Genomic DNA, 21,069 nt, shown 5'->3' on the forward strand with positions numbered 1-21,069 from the left:
GGGTTATATGTCCTGTGTACAGACAGATACCCGGTCTTCACATTGGGTGTTTGATCGTTCATCGAGGGAAGCCTGCATCTAAAAGTTATCATGGATCAAACCCTGGAAGCCCTTGTATCGAGGAAATAAGGCAAGTCTGATAATGTAGCGCATTATGAGACGAGGAGAGGAAGGAGAAAGAGAGAGCGAGAGCGAGTCTCTCTCTCGCTCTCTCTCTCTCTCTCTTGATTTATGCTATCTACCTGCGGGGAGCCTAGTAACCTTGGAGGCTCCTTGGGTATCTAAGATGGATATCAAGTAGCTTCTTGTTAGTAGAACAAATCCTAGCATGAAATAAATGTCTACGGAGTACATCACTCGGTCAAATCAGCTGGGCAATATTTTTGGGATTATCTATGCTGACACAAATGTTTTGGGGACTGGGGATATACTAAACAGACATGATAAATGAGCACCTATAGACTAGTTCATGCGGGGTACTGTGAGCCCTGGAAATCGTCATCATGCATTTCACGGATATACACAAAGTCATCCGCAGGTTACACCGTTTAAGGAAGGTTATATGAGCATTTTACCAGAGAGTGCCAATTAACTCGGTGAAACTAGCCAATCCAAAACATCAAATCAGCCAGTATCTATAGGGGTATCATAGTCAAGGCTATCCGACTTGGTCGCATTCGAGAATTCTTTTTTCGGACTTTCTTACTTCACCCATGAACATATAATCCATTCAACAACTAAAAGGGGAGAAAAGGCGGGCCTCAGCGATTACACTTTCGTTAGTCCAAGCGCAATTCAAGTCAATGGCCCCCATCCTGGTGGAATTTTTGCAACAGTCTAATTGTGATAAATCATAAAAGGCAGTATCATTCCCATTGATTTTAATGACATCCATCTTTGGGCCCTCCTTTCTCCGCTGTTTGTTATTTTCTTGGGAGACCACTTCTGATATACTACCATGTCTGATCACAAGCTACAACGCTTTGTCGGAGCACAATCCGTACCACTCCCTCATTATGGATCGTATCAGGACATCTTCATTGGTGAGATTGTGTCGAGTCAAGCCAAACCCTGTAACAGCATCGCCACTCGAGACCATACAAAGGCTGAAACAGAACATTGGAAACAATAACCCAGGATGATAACGAAAAGCCGATAGCGAGTGGGGTTTTCCGCGTCGATAAAGGGGGAAAAGCTACAGCACCATACACATACTTTGAAGTCAAGGTGGTTGTTGAAAGGGTGCTAATTGACTCCGATACAACAGGCCAAAAGGTCAGAGCTGTGGAAGGGGACGTCTTGTATTTCCCCAAGGGGGCCACCAGTAAGTTCCGTCCGGCCTTATAGGTCATCGTATAGAGCTAATCTATGATCAAATAGTCACATTCGAAACCGAGGATGGTGGAGTAGCTTTCTTAGTAAGTGACGTCCTAGCACGGTGGAATTAGATCATGGTCAGACACTTACATTTGTTCCTTAGGTGGGTCAACGCCTCCAGAAGAAATGAGAGCAGTCTCGGAATCTACAAACCAGACAAGACACGTGCTCTGTCACCATAGATATGGCTAATAGAGTCTACTGATGTTGATCCACTTAGGTTGAACTCTCTATCAGTTTCTTTGGGGTTTCTCGGCGGAGCATCTAAGCCCAGTGGGGGTTTCTATGTTTTTTTTTTTTTTTTGTAGATACTAGGTACACGATGAGAATTATCTCCACGAACTCTTCTTTCTCATTCGAACCCCAACCTCAGTAGCTTGCAGTAACCCCAAGCCGCAAATTCTGAGATAACAGAATTGGCCCTCAATAATAACAAATACTGCTTATTGAACAGGATGCCTCACTTGCCCAGTGCAAATGAGAACAAGCTACATATACAAGATAGCGGTCCAAAACGTGTTTGCTCTTATTTTGGTCTTATTATTATTTGGCGTTATACTCCTTTATCACCGCCCGGGTGGTCTAGTGGGTAAGAGATTCTGACATCTCCACTATAATAAAACATCATCTAACAATTTCTCAGTATGATTCGCGCTTAGTACGTTCCACTTTCTCGACTGCCCGAAATTTCCGATCCTAACCAAATCTGTAGGGGTTCACCCAAAGCATAAATGCGCGAGGTCCCCGTCAATCCCGGGCTCGGGCCTACTTCTTTTTTGTGTTTTTTCTACACTCTTCAAAGCGGATATGATCTTTGTAAAGTAGCGAAGTTCAGATTGTTAGGGCTAGAATAAGGTTACAGAGAAAAGCTTGCTTGTATGAGGCTAGTAATAACAACTGTAATTTACGGTACTCCGTATGTTGTTCTGGATTGTGATTCAATGAACACAATGTGATCGAGTTGTATACGGAGTACAAATCGAAGAAATCATAGCATACACCCATGGATGACCGCGGAGTACAAATTAATCTAAAACTCCACATATTATACATGTTGTATATTTTCTTGTTCTGTGTATATTAATCCCTGTTTTGCCAGGGCGTGGTCCTCTGAGACATGGTAACTACCTAATGTACTGAGGAACAGTAATTAGCTCTACAACTGCTGCAACTACTACAGTGTATAACTTCTAAAGTTTCATGGTCGTCGGCTTGCTATCCATGGATTACATTCAATGATTACTTCTCTGAAGTTTGAACTGCAGGTGTAAATTCTCTTTTGGTCTTTTCGATGTCCCTGTTTAGGCCCACTCTTTTCCTCCCCCTATAGCTTTAGGGGCAAATTTATCATGAATCCTACTATATATACCCCTATATTAATTGTACTTGGACAGGCTAACAGTTTCAGATGGCAGGTAGAGCACAGGGCCCGTGGCCTGTCAGGGGGCAGAGGAAGGGAGATTAACAGATGCATTGATGACTATGGAAGTGCGTGCGCGAGGAAAGGAAAAGAGAGAAGGGGGAGATTTGAAGAAGTATGGACTGAAGAGAAGGGGCAAGCCCAAAGACAAAGGAGTATGTGACCTCCACCTACCAGCCTCTACGACAGATGGAAATCGAGTATATTGTACGGAATTCTAGACTGACGAGAGAAAGATGAAGAAGAAGAGGAAGAGAAGAAAAGGGGCAATGGTATTAGAAGACTATCTAGTCCATAATTCTGCATCTGACTTGCTTTTCAATCGAGTTACTACCTAATAGTGTGATGTGTTTCCTGACTCCTGAGATTCGTCTGAATCCCTGGTCTCCTGCATTAGGTATTCGAGTTTCTCCCACGCTTGAAATCATAGTACTTTCTCTGTATGGGGCATCTCGTTTTCTTCTACGCAAGTTCCTGTTTCCCGGTCATTGATAGGACTGCTTGCTAAGCTATCAAGATCAGATGTACGTATGTACGGTACGTACATACATCCATCACCGCAGAAGTCCATTTACATTTTTACATTCCGATCAAGGCATATGGTTTTCCGTAATGCCGGCGGCTTTCTAATGGCTGGGGAAAAGCAGAGAGACATGGAATGCTGTCGCATTCATATCTTGTTGGAAGACCCACATGTGGGGTGTCTGCCTACTGTAGTGAATCGCTTTCGTTTCTCCCCACAACCACGTCCCCCTCATTCCCTGACATCTCATCAATTATTATCTGCTCATGATCTTTCTTCCAGTCCTTATACGTCCGATACAAGTACCCCTGGGCCGCCGGGTGGTTACGGTAGTATGTCTCATGATTGATCTCACAGACGCCATCCTCCTTTCCCTTGTGGTCGATGCAGAAAGCCCGATTGCATAGAAGACATAGCTGGGTTGGGAGGGTGTCTTTAAGGTGAGGCTTCCTCAGTCGCATTCTGTTATGGACGTGGCAGGATCCAGCATTGGAAACATGACTCTGAGAGGTTTATTAGCCTATAGAATCAAAATAGAAGCTGATGCCAGGTGGAGAAATGGACCATTGTATGATGTTCGCTGGAGATTGTGAATATGGGGTTTAAAGGTAGGGCCTCGGAAAAGCGAACAGTGGTTGACGGGAAGTAGAGATATAAACGGGGGAGAGGCTGCTTACTATCTGATTGAGATGGTGACAGTGATGCTTCTTGGGGTTGCCACAGTGGCTAGACTCGAATTGGGTGCTGTTGCATAACATGAGCTGGTTTTCGGCGCGAGCTGCAGGTCTTGGCATCAGCCGGGTAAAGACTTGACCAATAGAGCTTTTATCATCAGCGGTGGCACGGTTCATTTCCGGCCGATTTGGGCTGGGGGCGCTTGGATGGTTCAAAATCGAAAATCTGGCACCTGCCATGGATTGAGGAGAGACACACGGTAGCATGCGAATAGCACTTTCGCATAAAATAGGTCCTCTGGTGTCTTACTACTATATTGCAAGACATACCTACCAATATAGAAACGGGCTGAGACGCGAAGCTTCCAGGCTTGTCCTGTCAGGACTCACAGCCACCAAATTCATTATCCGGGAGCCAAATTGCAAGAGTGCAGAGGTATAACTGATTTCAAATACCACTGTAGTACCTGGGTAGTGCGAGGCTGGCAAAGCTTCATGAATATGAGAAGGTCCAATCTAATGAAGAAACTAATATGAAGGGGATAAGGAGAAGAAGCAAGAAGTCATGGGCCAAGCAGGCATTGATAGATAGCAAAGGAACCTTGGAAGCAGGCAAGCAGCGTATGCGTATGACGAGAGGGAGAGAGTTATACCTAGGTGTATATATATCCATGGATATCATGTGATGCTCGCAAACATGCCCAGGTGACAGGTAGAGAATTTGATTCACTTGAATATGAAGCTTGCGTCTTTCTTTTCAGAATCTACAGAGCTCCCTCGCTCCACATCTCAAGAAAATCCATGAAGCCCTCCTTTTGAGTATCTATCTGACCATAGCGTAAACTTAGGGAATATTTTATAGCCAAGGATTTCAACATTGTTCATAAAAACTCGCACAAAAAACAAATGTGAGAAAAGTGCGAATCATACCACTAGCCCATCCGGGCGATGATGATGTAATTTGGTGATTCTAAACAAATATGAATCCATCCTCTTCAAGACTTGGGTCCTGTGGGGGAAATTTTAAGGTTGTGGGGCGAATTTCAAGAAAGGGACTGACTGACTGTCTTCCAAGGTTCTTAGCGAGTTTCCACGGAATGACGGTATCGTCTTTTCACTATGCTCATCGGGTTGCTTAAATGAAGGAAATGTACCCCGCGAAGGCTGCATGCAGCATAACAGAATGAAGAACACCACACATGAAAAGTTTTCCCCGTTGTTTTGAGTACCCCGTATATCTCAAGGCCGAGTGATTGATACAATGCGAAATTGAAAAGATCTTTCAAGGCGACCCCGTCCGATGCTCACCGCACTACATCAATTCCAGCGTTAGGACGGCAGCGCAGTATATAAGAGCAAGTAGCTGTCAGTATCCTGAAATGTATGAAGTGTATACTCGTGAGTCGTGGGACTATCTCACACCCAACCTTATGACCTGGACAGCTTCGTTGTTTTGAAATTATACCCCATTGGCAAGGTCCGAATGGTATGTGGGCACTCCCGAGGTCCATACTCTGGATTTCCAATCCCAACAGAGTCTGGCTTATGGCAAAGAAGAAGACATGGTATGGTAAACTGCGGTGCGAGCCTCTACCGACATAGAGACAAGGAACGTAATGCTAATATCATTCGCGAGTAATGATGATCTAACTCGGAGGCTATGCCCACGACTAAAAAATGGGGTGGCGTACCTGCCACCGCCACCTGCCATGCAAGATTCGTTATAAAAGCACACAATCGGCTCTGAACACTCTATGGTACCGCTGCTATCATCATCTGAAAAATGACTGACTATCCTGGAGACGAGTGGTCGACCACTTACGACACATACGATACACAAGGATCAACAAGAGATCCCGCAGGTGCGACCTATGATTCACTGGGCTCAACCTACGACCCGTCGGGCTACGGCACCTACGGCGCAACCGACTACGGCGCGGTGGGCTACGGCACAGACCCGACTGGCACAACATACGACACCACATACGACACCGGCTACGGTACCACAACATATGATCCCCGCAGCGGTGCCTACGACCAACATCTCGACTACCGCACTCCAACCGGCCGCCGACACCACCGCGAGCGAGTTGATCAGAGTGGCACCTATCGCCATCGCGACGTTGACCGGTATGACGATGGATCCACTCGGGTCCACAGAGAATACGACAATCCAAACACCGGTACTAGCTACCATCGCGACTATGAGCGATAGGGGCCGGTGGGAGGAGGTGCGCTGGGCATTGACCCAAGCTTGTATATAAGAGACGATGCCATGATGGACACGAAACGCAAAAAACAGGTAAAAAGCCAAACATCATTAGAGCTTACCTTGTATTCATGCAGTTCTGGCAGTCCCGAGAAGCTTGAAAACAAGGGAAAGACAAAGTTCAATAACATCGGGGAAGAAAAAAACGAAAACATGCTGCATTGGGCTGGTTTGGAACATAGCAGTGACAGTTCTTTGAGTGCTCGCTTATTTCTATTGCTAGCACAGTATTAGTTACGAAATTTCAAATCAAGCCTGATATATGAACTAGTACAGAGTACTCCGCACATCTATTTGAAGCCTCGGTACAAATGCTTCCTGTCTTTGATGCGCAAGCATCAAAGACAGCTTGTCGAGCATTACGGCGTAAGGAGAAAGAAAGAAGAAAAAAAAATCTTGGAATATTAGTCTATTGTGAGTCAAGGCTCATGAATAATTCGGCGTTTTCTTTCAATTTACGACGATACTTCGTACTTGTTTGTTGGTCTATAGATGGGATCGGCCAATCCACTTTTCTTGGCGTGATGCCTCAGGCCCAAACAAGGCTGACTCCACCGCATCATAACTGGCACTTCCCTTTATCTGTCCCCTAACTTTATTCTGTACAGCCAACGAATGTTGTGCTGAAACAGCTTTTCTTCCAGCTTCCCATGCCCTGATAATGTCGCGGAGGACGCTGGGCGGAGGTCGTGTTCTGGGAAACCCGAGCGCTCTCGCAGCAGCTCCGTCCCCGCAGCCGAAGAGGGTGCTCTCGCCAGCTGCTAGCAGCGTTTCCATCAACTCGCAGACGTCCGCATCACAAATATCCTCAGAGACCCAGGATCTCACCTCAAGAATATCTCTAGAGAATGGCGGTACTTCTATATCTGCCGCTCCGGCTGCTCCGGGGGCCCAGCTCTCCTGTCCGATCTGCAGTGAGGAGATGGTATGCACACACCCTAGCCCGTTTGTTTCTTTGAAGGACCTTGTATTGACTCTTTATAGATGACTTTACTCCAGTTGAACCGGTACCGATCTCCATCTCCCCTTTCAACACAATCTCGTGTTAACAATCTAACCCAGACATCTCGACGATATCCACCAGAATCTCGAAGACGACCGACAGGATGAAGTCAAAGATTGGTTCAAATCACAGATGGAAAAGGCCCGAAAATTCCAACCCCTCGCAGTTTTGAACCAGAAGTTGAAGGGCCTGGATGTGTTCGAATCAAATGAGAATCAGGGTGCGCCTGTCCTCAGTCGGCCGCTCGCAACCCACGCAGAGACCCCCGAACCTCCAAGACCCCTTGACCCTGAGGATCTGATTACAAAAGAACACTGGCAAACAAGCTATCTTTACGATGAATGTTTGGAGCCTTCATGCGGAAAGCGATTGAATGCCACCAATGGTTGCGTGAATTGTCGGAGCTGTGGAAAGTTATTCTGTGAGGAGCACACTATGTACCAGATGAAGCTCTCGCGAGCGGCACATCACGAACCGGTACGAGGGATATGGGCCCGGGTGTGTGAAACTTGCTACAAGTCAAGAGAGGGATACAATGATCATACTGGTGAGGCTCCCAGACTTTCGGTCGTTGACAAGATTAACAAGCAGCAGGAACCATTCGCAACCAGACGGATACATTTAAGTCAATCAGGAAACAGACTGTTGATAAGGACTTTTTGGAAATATCCCGACTCGAGAAACGTCTGACCCGTCTAACCCAACTGTTGGCCAGTCTGCCTCCCGATCAAATACACCCCAGTGCAACCAAACTATGGTCTCTTGCATGGCAGAGTGATCAACGCAAAGAGCTAGAACAAACAATCGTTAGCTGGCAAGATGATGCTAGCGTTTCACGGTGTCCCTTTTGCCAGCAGGATTTCTCAGGCTATACATTCCGCCGACACCACTGCAGGACCTGTGGGCGAGTCGTTTGTGGTGATCCTGATACAGAATGCTCCGGCGAGGTCGGGCTAAGCATTGCTCCTTGTGGGTTTGGAAATACATCTTGGTCATGACTTGGGCTAATCCTTGACAGTTGCGCCAGCCAATACGGAAAAAACCAACACAGAGAACCTCGTCAACGTGGACATAAGATTATGCAAGGAGTGCAAATCGACACTCTTCGATCGTCGAGACTTCAAAATGGATATTACCCGAAAACCACTGGAGCTCAGAGCCTATGAGAACCTCATCCAGTTCGAAAGGGGAATCCGCCTACATCTACCTCGATTCCAAAAGCTGTTGACAGCTCTACAGTATGCCCATATTCCCAATGTCTTTAGTCAAGGCCAAGTACTAACAATAATTTAAGAGACCCCAGGCGGCCTCCATCATCCAACCAAATTGCGGACGCTTCTAAGGTCCGCAAGCGACTGATTGATTCCTTCGCACAGTATGATGTTGCTGCTAGAAGGATTCGTGACATGCCTACCGAATCTCCCACCCAACAGCGGCTACAGAAAGCTATATATCAGCAAGCTAGCAACTTTCTCCATCTCCACATGCTGCCGCTGAAAACTCTACCCAAGGTTCTCAAGCATTCCACCCCTGCCTCAGAGAGAATTCCAAGCCGTGCGAATACCCCGAATACCTCAACCAATGGCTCAACTTCAACTCTCCGATCTCCCGAGCCTGCTCTCTCGTCGATAAAATACAACAGCATCGCTGCTAGTGGCAGCAACACCAGTCTAGCCAGCGATACCAGCAGCGCCGTCTCGGCCCTGGAAGCAGAAGAGAAATCTCTGCGAGATCGATTAATAGTGTTGGAGGAGCAGAAATTTTTTGTTTCCGAGATGATTGCCGATGCCAACCGACGACGTAAGTTTGATGAAGTCAGCAGCCTAGCGATGAATGTGGAGGACCTGAGCCGTGAAATCGACCGTGTTAGTGGCATGCTTGCGGGTCTGGATTTTGAGGGTGTGTATACCGGTAATTTGCAAAGCACTTGATTCCAAATGGCTCTAGCTAGACCTTCCTTGTACTGAACCGAGACGTCCAGACTGTGGTTTACACCTTTGTCCTCGTGTTTTGGCATCCACCTCAAGCCCTGAAAGGCTGGGCACCTGGCATGGATCTTACCTTACGATGATATGTGCATAGCATCGGGCGTTGTTTACTCAGGATATCATTCAAATTCCACAACAATAATTCCAAACGGTTTCTCACAGACCTTACCTCTAACTTAACCGGCCTCGGGAGAACCTTGGAAGCTTGGAAGAGAGGCCTTGATTTCAATACCTAGGTATCGTTCTCAAAACGCATGTCAATCATTGCCCAGGTGCCTGCCGACTGTCGTGTCTGCCCGTTATTACGGCATGCAGTCTAATTATAGCAGCTAGCTCTACCTATGTTAAAGCTTGCCCAGGTGGGGCCTCGGGGGTTTGCAGGCTCTGTGAAAATCTGGAAATTTGCGAGATATTGAAAGTGAGATAGGATTCAGACTTCCTGGTGTGTTGCAAGGTTTTATGAGAAGCAACATGGAAGGATGCCCACGGGTAGGGACTGTCAAAGAGAGGTGGATGATGCAAGGATGGAATAAACATTAGGATACTGTTTTGTGATATTTGACACTATCTAGCCAGCATAGGTAGGAGTTAGTTGCCTAGGATGCTTGATCTGCCGAGACATAAAATGTCTTTTGCACGTTCACACCCTGAAAGAAGGTGCCACTGTGCTTGGGGTGCAGCTCTTCCTGGCTACTTGTCCGACTAGCATGGTTGGAGGTATGGACCGTCGTGATATGCGTATGCGATTCATCCTCCAAGTCAGGTCGCCAGTACTGTGTACCGGATGTATTAGATCTCACTGCGTTGACACTGGACAGAGGAACGCTCCCTCCAGTGCGCTTGCTTTTACTTCTGCTTTTGCTATCGCCGCCTGAGCTGGGGTCACGGAACCAGCGGAAAAGAGGCCGGAGCGTGACCAGACTACCTGCTGCAATTCCTAGACTTGCTTCGACGTTGGACCAGATTGAGATGTTGGAGGTTGCGTCTATTGAGAGGGATGTTAGCAATAGGTCTATAGTCTGGATGGTTGTAGTAAATCGGAAACCGGAGACTCACATAGGAAGTCTTTATCCTTGTAATCATGAAGGAAGGGTATACGGATAATGACCGCTGCACTTGCACTGTAACCATGTTAGAATTGTGGGCTATATCGGGAAATGAACAGGAAACATACACGCATCCCATTCCCAAAATTGCGGCCAAGGCAGCCTTGGTTCTTGTGTTCATCTGCAAGTTCCACACCAGGAAGACGGGCAGAAGACCCAGAGTCAAATCACAACATGTAGCAGTGACACTGTAGACGTATGCAATGGCAATGATACTGTCGAGATTCATGCAGGTTCCAGAAATGCCAGCTTTCGGATCCAACTCAAGGCGAACTCGTTGCCAGAAGAACGAGACCGGTTGGCATTGAAGAGTCAACATAAACCAGAACACAAGGCCAATGACACATGTCACGCCGATGACTGAGTAGAGAATGAGTCTATGAATCTTGGCGACCGTCAGGCGGAGAAGGGCCAATGCGATTGAGATCTTGGCCAGCGCGCATGTCCAGACATAGCTCGTTTGACCGAGCCACCACCACTTTGATATTGTTAGCATGTGATTACAGTTTCGTAATTTGGTATCCAACATACAAACATCGCAGTCTCCATGGTGCCCCTTACAAGAAGCACTTGAGACTTTTGTCCAATGCCATACAAGGCTCCAGTGATGCCGCATAACGCGAACAAAGTGTTAAGCACCTTTTGAGACTATCAGTGATCAATTCCGTTTGGGATTAACATGATACATACCATTGCGCACACCATGAATGCATCGTCCCACCCAAAGGCCTTCACAATGCGTAGTCGCACGAAGCATCGCAAACAAACAGCAATGAATGAGATACCAAGGAAAACAGTGGTGATGATGAAGATCGACTCGGAGCGGCCTTCGAGGGGCAACATGTTGTCAGTCCGAATGTGAGTGTCACCAATGCATGACCTGCATATAGTGATATAGCGATTCCCCCACACCTAGGATGTCAAAGAGAAGAAGGAGCCAGGATCAGGGGAGGGAAAAGGTTAAAAAAATGAAAAACCCACTGCCGAAGACCAAGCATTACCAGGAAAGTTGTCAGTGGCGAGCAGGGGCCTGCCAAGAGAGAGAGCGGGCTAAGACCATCGCGGCCTTGATCTCCGTGGTGTCCGTTTGGGCGACGAGAACCTTTCCTACGGGTCCGCAGGTGATACACACCCTTGCAAGAATAAGGCTAGTGGTCGCACCTATTGTAACAATGGCATAGTCTACTCCGTACCGCCAGGCTTTTCGTCGAGCCTTGTGGGGTCTACCAATGTGGTATCGAGACCAGTCCGTGACGGTGGAGTGGGAAGTCCGGGCATGTCTTGGGTTTCATCTTCGCTTCATCCACTGTGGGGAAGAAAGCTAAAAAGCCTGCAAGCTCCTAGTCCAGCCATATATCGAAAGTACTACCCGCTCACGAACCCTGGGTATAGACAGTGACCAACCAGAACTATACAAGTCCAACCAGAACCATGGAATTGCCATGTGGAATACCACGAGTTGGAATACGAGGTCCCATGCGTTCCTGGAGTTGCATGTGCCGCCGCTCAGTCCCTCTCGCTAGAACATGTTCGAACCAGCCGCAAGAGCACCGGGAGCAGATTTGACTGACTACAGGTTGTGCTAAATGATCCCGCTCCACCTGCCAAGCGATTGCCGCGAATCATCTCCGATGCGGTGGAGTCGGTGTCTTGAACAGAATCAAACTCCGTGGTACTAGCGTTGTGGACTAAGGCGGATTGGGAGACCGTTGCTGTCAATCACCAGGATGTTTGCCTGGATTATTCCATGGACCAACGCAGTACAATAGTGACAGCGCCTTTGGGCTTTCAGGGGTTTCAAGCCGCTTGGCCCGACATGCTTAGTTTCACTCTTGCAGGCGATCTCCGGTCACCTTTTGCCATCCACGAAAGTAGAATTTCCACGAGTTAACGAAGCCATTGTAGCCAAGGGGATATAAGAATAGAATCGAATGCACTGATCACAAGTGGAATCCAAATCCGATCGATATCAAGATCTGGGCAATCGCACTCTAGAGCCCTGGAGGAGGTGTGAAAAGCGATCAGCGGGACATTAGATCTGCAATGTGCAGTGGGTGTTGTCGGAAATTAGCAGGCTTGTGTACCCACACTACCGGCTAGGTGCGCAATAGACTCGGCAACGTGTTGGTCTTGTGCTTCTGGCAGGAGACTATGCTTTGGCTGCATACATATTGCATGATATGTTTGATAGTCCATTGATTAGTCTTTACCTTCACTGAAAATTGAGTATTTGGCTCTCTTAACTTTATACAGAGTACTCCTTTTTTTCCCGTGTCCGCAGGTGGCGGACTGGTACGGAGTACAAATATGTTCCTTGCAAAACGTAATTAACAGACCCCCGGACCCCCGGGACGGCAACGGGTCGATTGAAATTAATTGCAATATAAGGTCGGCTATCCCATTTCTTACTCTGTAGTCTGATGGGTCGTCTAAAATTGAGGCTGAACCCAGGCCATGGAACATCGAAGATGGGACAGTTTGGGTTTGGTGACCAAAAACTCCTACGACGAACAGACATGCACATTGCGAAGGAGCTGGCCAAGAAATTACACCCATGGACTGTCCCTCGCTTTTGTGAAACATACAAACATACTAGGAAAGGACTCGCATGATAACAGCACCAGTAAAAAAGTACCAGTGCCAACAAAGATAGTAGAACGGCCTGCGCCTTGACTCCGTGGTCTAGTCACACTAGAGGGAGCTTTCATTAACAATGGGTCTTTATACCCAAGAAAGCCAGATTACGACCTTTGCCATATTCTATTTCCATCCCTTTGGTGTCCAAAGCGAAGTGCTGATATCTCTGGGTATCCAGCAATTTATGCAATTAAAATCTGCTGCATCCAAGTCACAGACTCGAACGAAAATAGATCGAATATGTACAGATCAAGTTGTATGCTGCGGCATGCCTAGACAAGCGAAAAGGCCTTGGGAAGGGATCCACTACCATTTTGCCTCCTTGGTGTCCTGGAACGTCTTGAGGATATTGACTACCCTCTCCAGCGCAGCGAGTTCCTTCTCCAATTCGGCGGAGACCTCGACCTCGTCCGAACCGAGCTTCGAGTAGAAGTCTTTTCGGTATGGGGTGAAGGTCATAGCCGCGGAGAAGACAGGCTTGACCACCCAGCTGTGGTGTTTACTCAGGGTCTTGCCATAGGCGTCGCGGAAGGAGTCAGCGAGTTCTTGGTCTGGGTTCTTGTTGGTGTGACCGAGCGCGTTCAAAATGAAGTCAAGGCTCCTATTGGGACACAAGAAATTCAGCCATTATCCTTCCATTTATATTTTGCAGGCGCGATTGAGGAGTGATTACTTACCGGACCAGCCAGACCAAACCTTCAGTGGCAACGTGCTTCTTGGTCTTCAACTCGTTCAGCACAAGGGACTGAAGAGTCTCAGACTCAGAGGGTGCTGCGAGCTGGCGATTGCGGATTTTCTGTGATGTCATTAGGATGTGGTGACAACTATGCGAGAGCGGACAGTACAGACATCGACGTTTCCTTTCATGTCATCATTGACCTTGTCGAAAGCTTTGAATTTGAAGGTGGCTATGGAATTCCGGAATTAGCCCAGTTTCTTACACTGGAATCAAAGATCACGTACCGAACATAGCCAATAGGGCCTCGACGGCCTCGAGAAACTTGGTGGTGTCGACGCCATCCTCAGCAATGATGGGGATATCGGCGAAGGAGCTCACAAGGGGGAAAGTGGGTTTATCAGTGGTAGTGGCCATATTTGCGATTTCAAAGGATTTAGAATGAGCAATTGCAGAAACGAATAGCTTAAACAGGGGACTAAGAGCACCGTTGAGGGAAATGACAGCTTCACCGCTGGTGCCACGCAAGCCAATGGCGGGGCAAAGGACAGGGATGCATATGGTGCAAACAATGCAAACAGTGCCAATACGGTGAAGTGTAAACACTGTTTGCACTGTTTGCGAAATATACTCGGCGACGTCATCGGTTCAGGTTGCATCGAGATTTGGCGATCGCACTACGAAACTTAGCTTGAGGGGCCCCCTTCGTGCCTGAATGATCTACCTGCGCCCGCATTGTTGCTTGTCTCTATGCTCTCGATGCTCTTGCACATGCCTGGCGCCCATCTTGGCCCACGCGGGTAACAATCTGCCATGAGCACTCCACCAGACCAGCCTGCCGGGTCGTCCCCAGAGCTCGACCCACGCTCGTACCATGAGCATTATCTTGGCTTGCAGACTGGCTCATATACTGATCACCAGCTGGTATGTATGCAGCCTGACTGGAAACTCGATTGGAACTAATACCGTCCGTTTTGTTAGCGCCATGCTTCTGCCAACCATCTGCATATGACAAACCGGCGATTCTTCGTCGGACCAATCCCAGAGGGTTGGTTGCAAGGTCACCGAAAGTCCTGGTATAGATCTCGATTGAGGCTAAGGAATTACACATCCCAAGCCATTTCCTTTTCGGCGGGCCCTGTCGCGACTCATTACAGTGAGCAAGACAACCAGCCCGGACCTTCAGTGCCAGATTTGGATGAAGAAGTCGCCCTGACGCTCACTGACACAAATAACCCGAGCACCGAGGAGGGCGAGATTGAAGTCCAGGAAGAGCAGGAACAGGAAGAATCTGAATCTGAGCCTGTGGGTGAACTCAGGACCCTCACCCATCCCGAGGCAGAGACCAGTGGCGAAGATCAATCACCAGAAGAGCACACGGAGACTGCAGAGGGCGCTTGGGAGGATGAAGGAAACGAAGAAGATAGTGGAGAGGACACAGACAGTACCGTCAAGGCGAGATCAAGGACACAAGACGATGTGTATGACAATGATCTTGCCTCATCTTCCTTTGTCACGGCCAGAGAAGATGTTTCCAGCTCTGCAGACACCGGCGAATCGATGGCTACCCTGCGAGCTCAAAGATTGGAGCCACCTGATGTGCGTCCAAAGTCGCAAGGCTCGTACGAGACGACTGTGGCTGGGGAGACTTCTCACACGCCGCTGACTCCCAACCCTTCCATGGTCCCAAGCGAGGCAGATTCAACTACACAGCTGCTACGGACCCAGTTCAAGGATAAGGGAAAACAGAGGAGCAAGGCATCTGGCGTTTCCCGGGCGACTCTACAGCACCATGAGCCACAAGATGAAGACGATGAAGGAACTGGCGATCCGCAAATACAACGAAGACTCACCAGGAAAATGGCGAAGCTTAACATCGACGATAATATCAAACACAAGCAGCAACGGCTCCGCACTCGAATTGCCAAGACTCAGGGCACTATCTCTGCTAATCGGCCGCGCCGGCGCAAGGTGCAAGATGGGGAGATCGTCAAAGCAGAGAAGATGCTGGTCTGCGTCGAAGAAACTATGCAGAATACACTTCCCGCTGACTATAACGAAAACGACAGTCTCCGCATGGAAACACGAAGCGTGGATAAATGGAGAGAGTTTCTTGTCGTATGTCGGAAAAGCTCCGCAGAGCATACTCCATTTGCGATTCAGATGTATCGTACCCGCGTGATTCCTGATGTGCAGCGCCCGAACAGCAAAACCCCGCCTTATTATGAGGTACGACTGAATCACAAAACTACGCACGTCAACCTATATTCTCCTCTCGACAAGACCATTGTGATTTGGTATCCCCGGAGACGTGGGACGAAGATATTCATTCTCCGGCCCAAGTCTGCAGCCCACTCAGCAGAATGGTATACCTTCATTCGACAGGTCCTAGGATGGCGCCGTCCCACCTCGCTTCCAATTCATGTTCCTGACCTTGGTGTTTCGCTCGTCTTCAAGAACCCCTTTAGCCAATTCAACACAGGACTTAAGACAGACAACTCTGATAGTGACCAAGCCACAGCAGCTTTGGATCGTCCCGAAGTCGATGTCAGATTCGCCGCTGCAAACATCATTCGAGGGTGCATGGAAATGCTTGAAGGTCGTGCCGAGTGGGCTGAGGTGCTCAAGGCATGGTCTAAGACCGAGAAGATGGGACTGGCTTGGAAAAGGTATGACCGACTGGAATGGGTCTTTGGGGTCAACGAAGAAAAGATGTACGGCACCATCGCAATGCAATCATCCCATGAGCTTGAGCTGCGACCAAGGCATCACTATTCAACTGCAATTCGCCACTGCGGTGGTAAAGAAGAGGAACCTGCCCCGGTTGAGGGGTTCCTGGTCCGCTTGACATCTCAAAGGGGTGCGCATCAACGGATGAACAGGATGTTTTTCAAAAGGCTTTATTTCTATAGTCACGATCATTACTTGTTCTTCTGCCGACCAGCCAAGGCTTTGCCACCGGCACCACCGAAATGTGCACCGAGACCAGACGAAAGTGTGCCATCTGCCCGTGAGATCTTGGATGCCATGCCACTATCTTGGGAAGTTGATCCATACCCCTTGCAAGATGGTGAGATCGCATGGCTCTCAAATGGAAACAAGGACTATGTGAAGCGACACGATGAGGATGCATACGCTCATGTGCAGAGGAACGTGCACAACATCAGTAATTCCGACGGGTACGTTGATCTGTGTAGGGTGCAGGAAGTTCGCAACATCCATCGTGGCAGCTCCCCTGCAGATCCCAACATTCAAGAAGGCCCTTCTGTGGACTTCGGCCGTGAACCTAGGGACTCTCGTCAGGATGATGGTGCTACACAGGATATGGATGATGATCGCACTTTCGAACTGGCTCTAGACAATGGCCTCGTTATCCGTCTTCAGGCCTATGACACTGCTACGAGAGATGAGTGGGTCAAACGACTCGATGTTTTGGTGAAGTACTGGCACACACGCTGTGCGGATGATGCGAAAGAACACCGGCTCCTGCGACAGCGCAATCTGAAGCTTTTAGACATTGACGAAGCAATGGAGTCGGTTGTCGGGCAATTTGCAAAGAAGTGGGAAGTAACCAAGGCTGAGGCTTCGCCGCACTTGCACAACATGTGCTCGCTAGCGGGCTGCCGAACGATCAAGGTAAGGTGCCCCTTCATGAATGCTAGAACACTGTTACTAATAACACTCGGTAGATGTCTGGCCAACTATTCCGCAAACCTCGTCGACACGCCACATTCAAGCAGAGCCATGTGATACTTACCGCGGGAAAGCTGCTCATCTTCCGTAGCACACTGCGCAAGCGCAGCGGCGTCGAAATCCCACACATCCATCAAGAACTTGAGACAACCATCGAGCTGGAGGACTGCTACATATATTCCGGTTTACTTACCGAGAACGACCTGCTGTATGCAAACCAAACCTTTGACAGCAACAATCCCGGTCTCCATGCTCTTCCTCGAGTGTATCTTGATTCGGATAATTTTACCAGTCGCGATGAGGATACTGCCATTACCTTTGTAGTGTGGCAGCCCTTGAGCAAGAGTTACTTCCGAGCCCAAGAAGTGGGAGCGCAAGGCAAAGCCAAACGCTCTCTGCGCCATGTGTCCACGCTGGGCAAGCATGGCCGCACTATCGTTTTCAAGGCGCGTAGTCGTGTCGAGAAGGATCGTTGGGTGATGAGCATTTCTTCGGAGATTGATCGTCTTCAGGAAGAGAAACATGAAGATATACGGCTTGTTTCTCTCTAATTGGTCATATATTCCTCTTTTGTTCTGGTTGGCGTTATTTGCATTTACGACCATTATTGAGTTGCTTGTGCAACTTGAGATATACCGCTCGTTTTCCATCTTGTTTTCCAATGCTCTTTAGGAGCGTTGTTCCCTACATGCACATATCGCACCACGACATTGTTACTCATAATAGTAATACAATGATATCCAAATAGCTATGCTCAATATATGTACATGCTGAGCTCAAATAAGACGCTGGACTCGAATCTATCAACAAAGAAAATGTCAGGAATTTTCAAGGTTTATGCAGCACACCCATCCCAAATATCAATTCAAAAAAGGCTGCTCCAGCTGAACAGCATCTTTAACCACACGGTCTCTTACGCTCCTTCGGTGTATATCGATAGCGTCCCCCGTTTCGCTTTCCCAATCCTTCCAATCCAGCCAACGCATACGCGGCCCCAAAACTGCCCATACCCGCCCAGTCACAAGACTTAGACTGACAGGCCCATATGTATTGCTATCCATCGTCTTGCGCGGGTTCTCAGCATCACCCTCCAACCAGACATGATTCCAAGGGACAATCTGCGTCGGACGCATGCATGGCTCTCGCGTCGTAACACGATCACCGGGTAGTCCGACAATGCGCTTGATCGCAATATGAGAGGGGTTCGCAGGGGAGCTGTGATATCTTAGTACCCCGACATTTGGTTCTCCGAATCAAAGTCCACTTACCGGAAAGTAACGATCATTCCACGCTCAAGCCTCGGCTCTTTAAGGAATGGGATTATAGATCCCCATGGCCACATGCTGACCAGTACTATGTCGCTCTTCGTTTGGGATTGTTCGTAGTCTTCATTTAAGCAAGGTGTCATTGATGGGCCGCGCACCCACATCACTTGCATGACATGTTCGGGAAAATAGAGGGCAATTGGGACCAGTGGGGTCAGCCAGCGAAGAGTGCGGCCGGCGCGTCGGATGGGTGTGGGGAGTGCGCTGAAGCGTTGGCGGAGGCTCGTCAAGAGGTGTGAGAACGGAAGACGCCTTTGTCGGGAGAGGGATGGCCCTGATGGTGCCTGTGCTTGTTGCTGTGAAAGGGGGACCTGGCGTTTCGGAATCGGTACCTCCGGCGCTTTCACTCGATATCGCGCATTGGGTGTCGGTGACGCACGCGGCTTCGACATTTTGAGGAGATCAGTGGTATGAAGGAGGGAGAGTGGACACAATTGAGTCGAGATCGATTTTCTCAATATAGCATGGCAAAAATTATTCACAAAATTGGTTCTCGAGGGTTTTCTTTTAGAATCGACGCTGGGGTGGTCCTTGGCAAGAATCATGTCAAATGCAATCTGATAGGAAGTTTGCACTGTTTGCATGACAATATCCACAGGTGAAATTGAAAGGAACAATCAACAATGCCTGTCACAAGCGACCACGGAATCTATTGACCATACTAGCTATATCTTTTGAGAACAAGACTTTCTTAAATTATTCTTCGTACTAATCTAGGAGATTCACTCTGTTGACTCCTGACGCCATGGTCGATGTTCAGTCGGTACTCCTTTCCCTGCGTGCTCTTTCAAATCACTCAAAGCCCGCAGCAACATGTCCAAAGGAATCATTTCGCCGTCTCTCATCGATGACACGGAACGAAAAATTTGGCACGTGGATTTGACTTTGATATCGCATGGTAGGTATGGTCATATGGAAGGCGAGGCAATTGAGTCGGGTTTCGTTGGTTCATGAATTTCATTTCGGGCATTGTAATCATCGCGCCTGGGAACCCATGGGGGATTTGCAGGTTTATGGGGATATTCAAACGTCGCTGTTCTCTAGCTCCGCCGAATCTTCTGCTGTGGGAGGAAAGTATTTACTAACTTCGTCAGTCCTGACCAACTCAGTCTCGCTGAAGGATTAACTCACGGGATGGAATCTCTGTATGATACCACATCCTTCCGCTCGAAGTTGCAGAAAATCACACGTTCCAGCTTTCCGATGTTGGCGGGCTTCTCGAGAAATTTTCGCGTCTCATCTAGAACAGCTTCCGCGGCCTCATCACTCGGAAAGCCGTAGACACCAGTACTGATGGCGGCAAATGCGATGCTCTTCATATCGTTCTCGACAGCCAGCTTCAAGCTGCGTCGATAGCAGGAGCGAAGTAGCCGCTCTGGGCGAAGGGGATCTTCGTCGCTCATCTCGATGTCATAGATCGGCCCAACGGTGTGTATGACCTTAATGCAAGGCAGATCGTATCCCCGAGTGATTCTGGCATCGCCGGTGTCGCATCTGCCAAGTCCACGGCATTCTTCGACCAATTTCGGTCCTGCAGCGCGATGAATTGCCCCATCCACGCCCCCGCCGCCGAGGAGAGACTTGTTTGCAGCATTCACGATGCAGTCAACTCGGAGCTTGGTGATATCATTGCGAATGATGGAAATGGTGCTGTTGAGGGTCTTTGATGGCGCAAGCTGTGAGACTCCGGGAGTAAGTTTCTTCGTTTGATACAGGCGTCCCACTGTGGGTATCTCTGCAAGAGACAGATACGAAGCCATGATGCAGCGCAGAAAAGTTAAGTCGCGACAACAGAACAATGGCCTCAGAGCTCAAGTGGGGAATCTCAAGCTTTGTGCACGGACCGTATCTTCATGGAAGTCACGTGATTGCTCTTGCTCGACCAAACGAGATGCGCGGGCGATGTCGATTTGAATGCAAAAGAGAGGGGAAGTAAGTAAAATGGTGCGTGAGGGGAAGAGAAAAGGCTATTGAGATCTATCTTTCTAAGCACAAATGACGGGGCTGGACTCCGAGCGGAATCACCCTCCCAACACACGCGCACGCACACACCTCGGTCTTGAATACCGGATACTTGAGTGGCATAAATTTTCTAGGATAATACATTGCTATGTACGATGCAGCTTCTATGTCTTGGAAAGCAACAAAATATTGCTATCAAGAAAGAAATATGCAGCTGTATGTTCAAAAAGTTGCTGGGACCATCCGAGATATGTCTCAAACCTCAAAATAAAACAGTGGAAATTATGTATGTAAGACCTCGCTGAAAGAACATTGATCAAGTTTGAGTATAATTCTCCATGTCTCTCTTCTACTTTGAAATAAAATTGTCCGGGGTTACCTCAGTGTGACAAGTATCAAGTCCGATGGACACCAAG

At 48.3% G+C, this 21,069-nt stretch overlaps 7 protein-coding genes across 7 annotated transcripts; 3 read left to right on the forward strand and 4 right to left on the reverse strand.

Moving 5' to 3' along the window:
• Window positions 1-5,777: 5,777 nt before the first annotated feature.
• Window positions 5,778-6,209, forward strand: N7506_000600 (uncharacterized protein; the record flags this gene model as incomplete). Its single annotated transcript, XM_056949896.1, has 1 exon — window positions 5,778-6,209. The coding sequence occupies one exon, from the start codon at window positions 5,778-5,780 to the stop codon at window positions 6,207-6,209; it is 432 nt and encodes a 143-aa protein (XP_056815811.1).
• A 715-nt stretch (window positions 6,210-6,924) lies between these two features.
• N7506_000601 (uncharacterized protein) lies at window positions 6,925-9,197 on the forward strand (the record flags this gene model as incomplete). Its single annotated transcript, XM_056949897.1, has 6 exons — window positions 6,925-7,188; window positions 7,248-7,270; window positions 7,326-7,813; window positions 7,861-8,235; window positions 8,285-8,504; window positions 8,561-9,197. The coding sequence occupies 6 exons, from the start codon at window positions 6,925-6,927 to the stop codon at window positions 9,195-9,197; spliced, it is 2,007 nt and encodes a 668-aa protein (XP_056815812.1).
• Window positions 9,198-9,850: 653 nt separating this feature from the next.
• On the reverse strand, window positions 9,851-11,203 carry N7506_000602 (uncharacterized protein; the record flags this gene model as incomplete). The annotated part of the gene is made up of 5 exons (XM_056949898.1): window positions 9,851-10,239; window positions 10,311-10,375; window positions 10,429-10,838; window positions 10,892-10,999; window positions 11,051-11,203. The coding sequence occupies 5 exons, from the start codon at window positions 11,201-11,203 to the stop codon at window positions 9,851-9,853; spliced, it is 1,125 nt and encodes a 374-aa protein (XP_056815813.1).
• A 2,100-nt stretch (window positions 11,204-13,303) lies between these two features.
• N7506_000603 (GLTP domain-containing protein) lies at window positions 13,304-14,090 on the reverse strand (the record flags this gene model as incomplete). The annotated part of the gene is made up of 4 exons (XM_056949899.1): window positions 13,304-13,598; window positions 13,675-13,793; window positions 13,847-13,905; window positions 13,961-14,090. 4 exons carry the CDS (start codon window positions 14,088-14,090, stop codon window positions 13,304-13,306), a joined length of 603 nt encoding a protein of 200 aa, XP_056815814.1.
• Window positions 14,091-14,486: 396 nt separating this feature from the next.
• On the forward strand, window positions 14,487-17,917 carry N7506_000604 (sporulation-specific 71 family protein; the record flags this gene model as incomplete). The annotated part of the gene is made up of 3 exons (XM_056949900.1): window positions 14,487-14,597; window positions 14,655-17,309; window positions 17,363-17,917. The coding sequence occupies 3 exons, from the start codon at window positions 14,487-14,489 to the stop codon at window positions 17,915-17,917; spliced, it is 3,321 nt and encodes a 1,106-aa protein (XP_056815815.1).
• A 309-nt stretch (window positions 17,918-18,226) lies between these two features.
• Window positions 18,227-19,083, reverse strand: N7506_000605 (putative mitochondrial inner membrane protease subunit Imp2; the record flags this gene model as incomplete). Its single annotated transcript, XM_056949901.1, has 2 exons — window positions 18,227-18,581; window positions 18,635-19,083. The coding sequence occupies 2 exons, from the start codon at window positions 19,081-19,083 to the stop codon at window positions 18,227-18,229; spliced, it is 804 nt and encodes a 267-aa protein (XP_056815816.1).
• A 631-nt stretch (window positions 19,084-19,714) lies between these two features.
• On the reverse strand, window positions 19,715-20,451 carry N7506_000606 (macro domain-containing protein; the record flags this gene model as incomplete). Its single annotated transcript, XM_056949902.1, has 2 exons — window positions 19,715-19,772; window positions 19,823-20,451. The coding sequence occupies 2 exons, from the start codon at window positions 20,449-20,451 to the stop codon at window positions 19,715-19,717; spliced, it is 687 nt and encodes a 228-aa protein (XP_056815817.1).
• Between the last annotated feature and the right edge of the window lie 618 nt (window positions 20,452-21,069).

Source organism: Penicillium brevicompactum, assembly GCF_028827555.1.
Source record: "Penicillium brevicompactum strain IBT 35665 chromosome Unknown utg000001l_segment0_segment0, whole genome shotgun sequence".
Classification (NCBI taxonomy): domain Eukaryota; kingdom Fungi; phylum Ascomycota; class Eurotiomycetes; order Eurotiales; family Aspergillaceae; genus Penicillium; species Penicillium brevicompactum.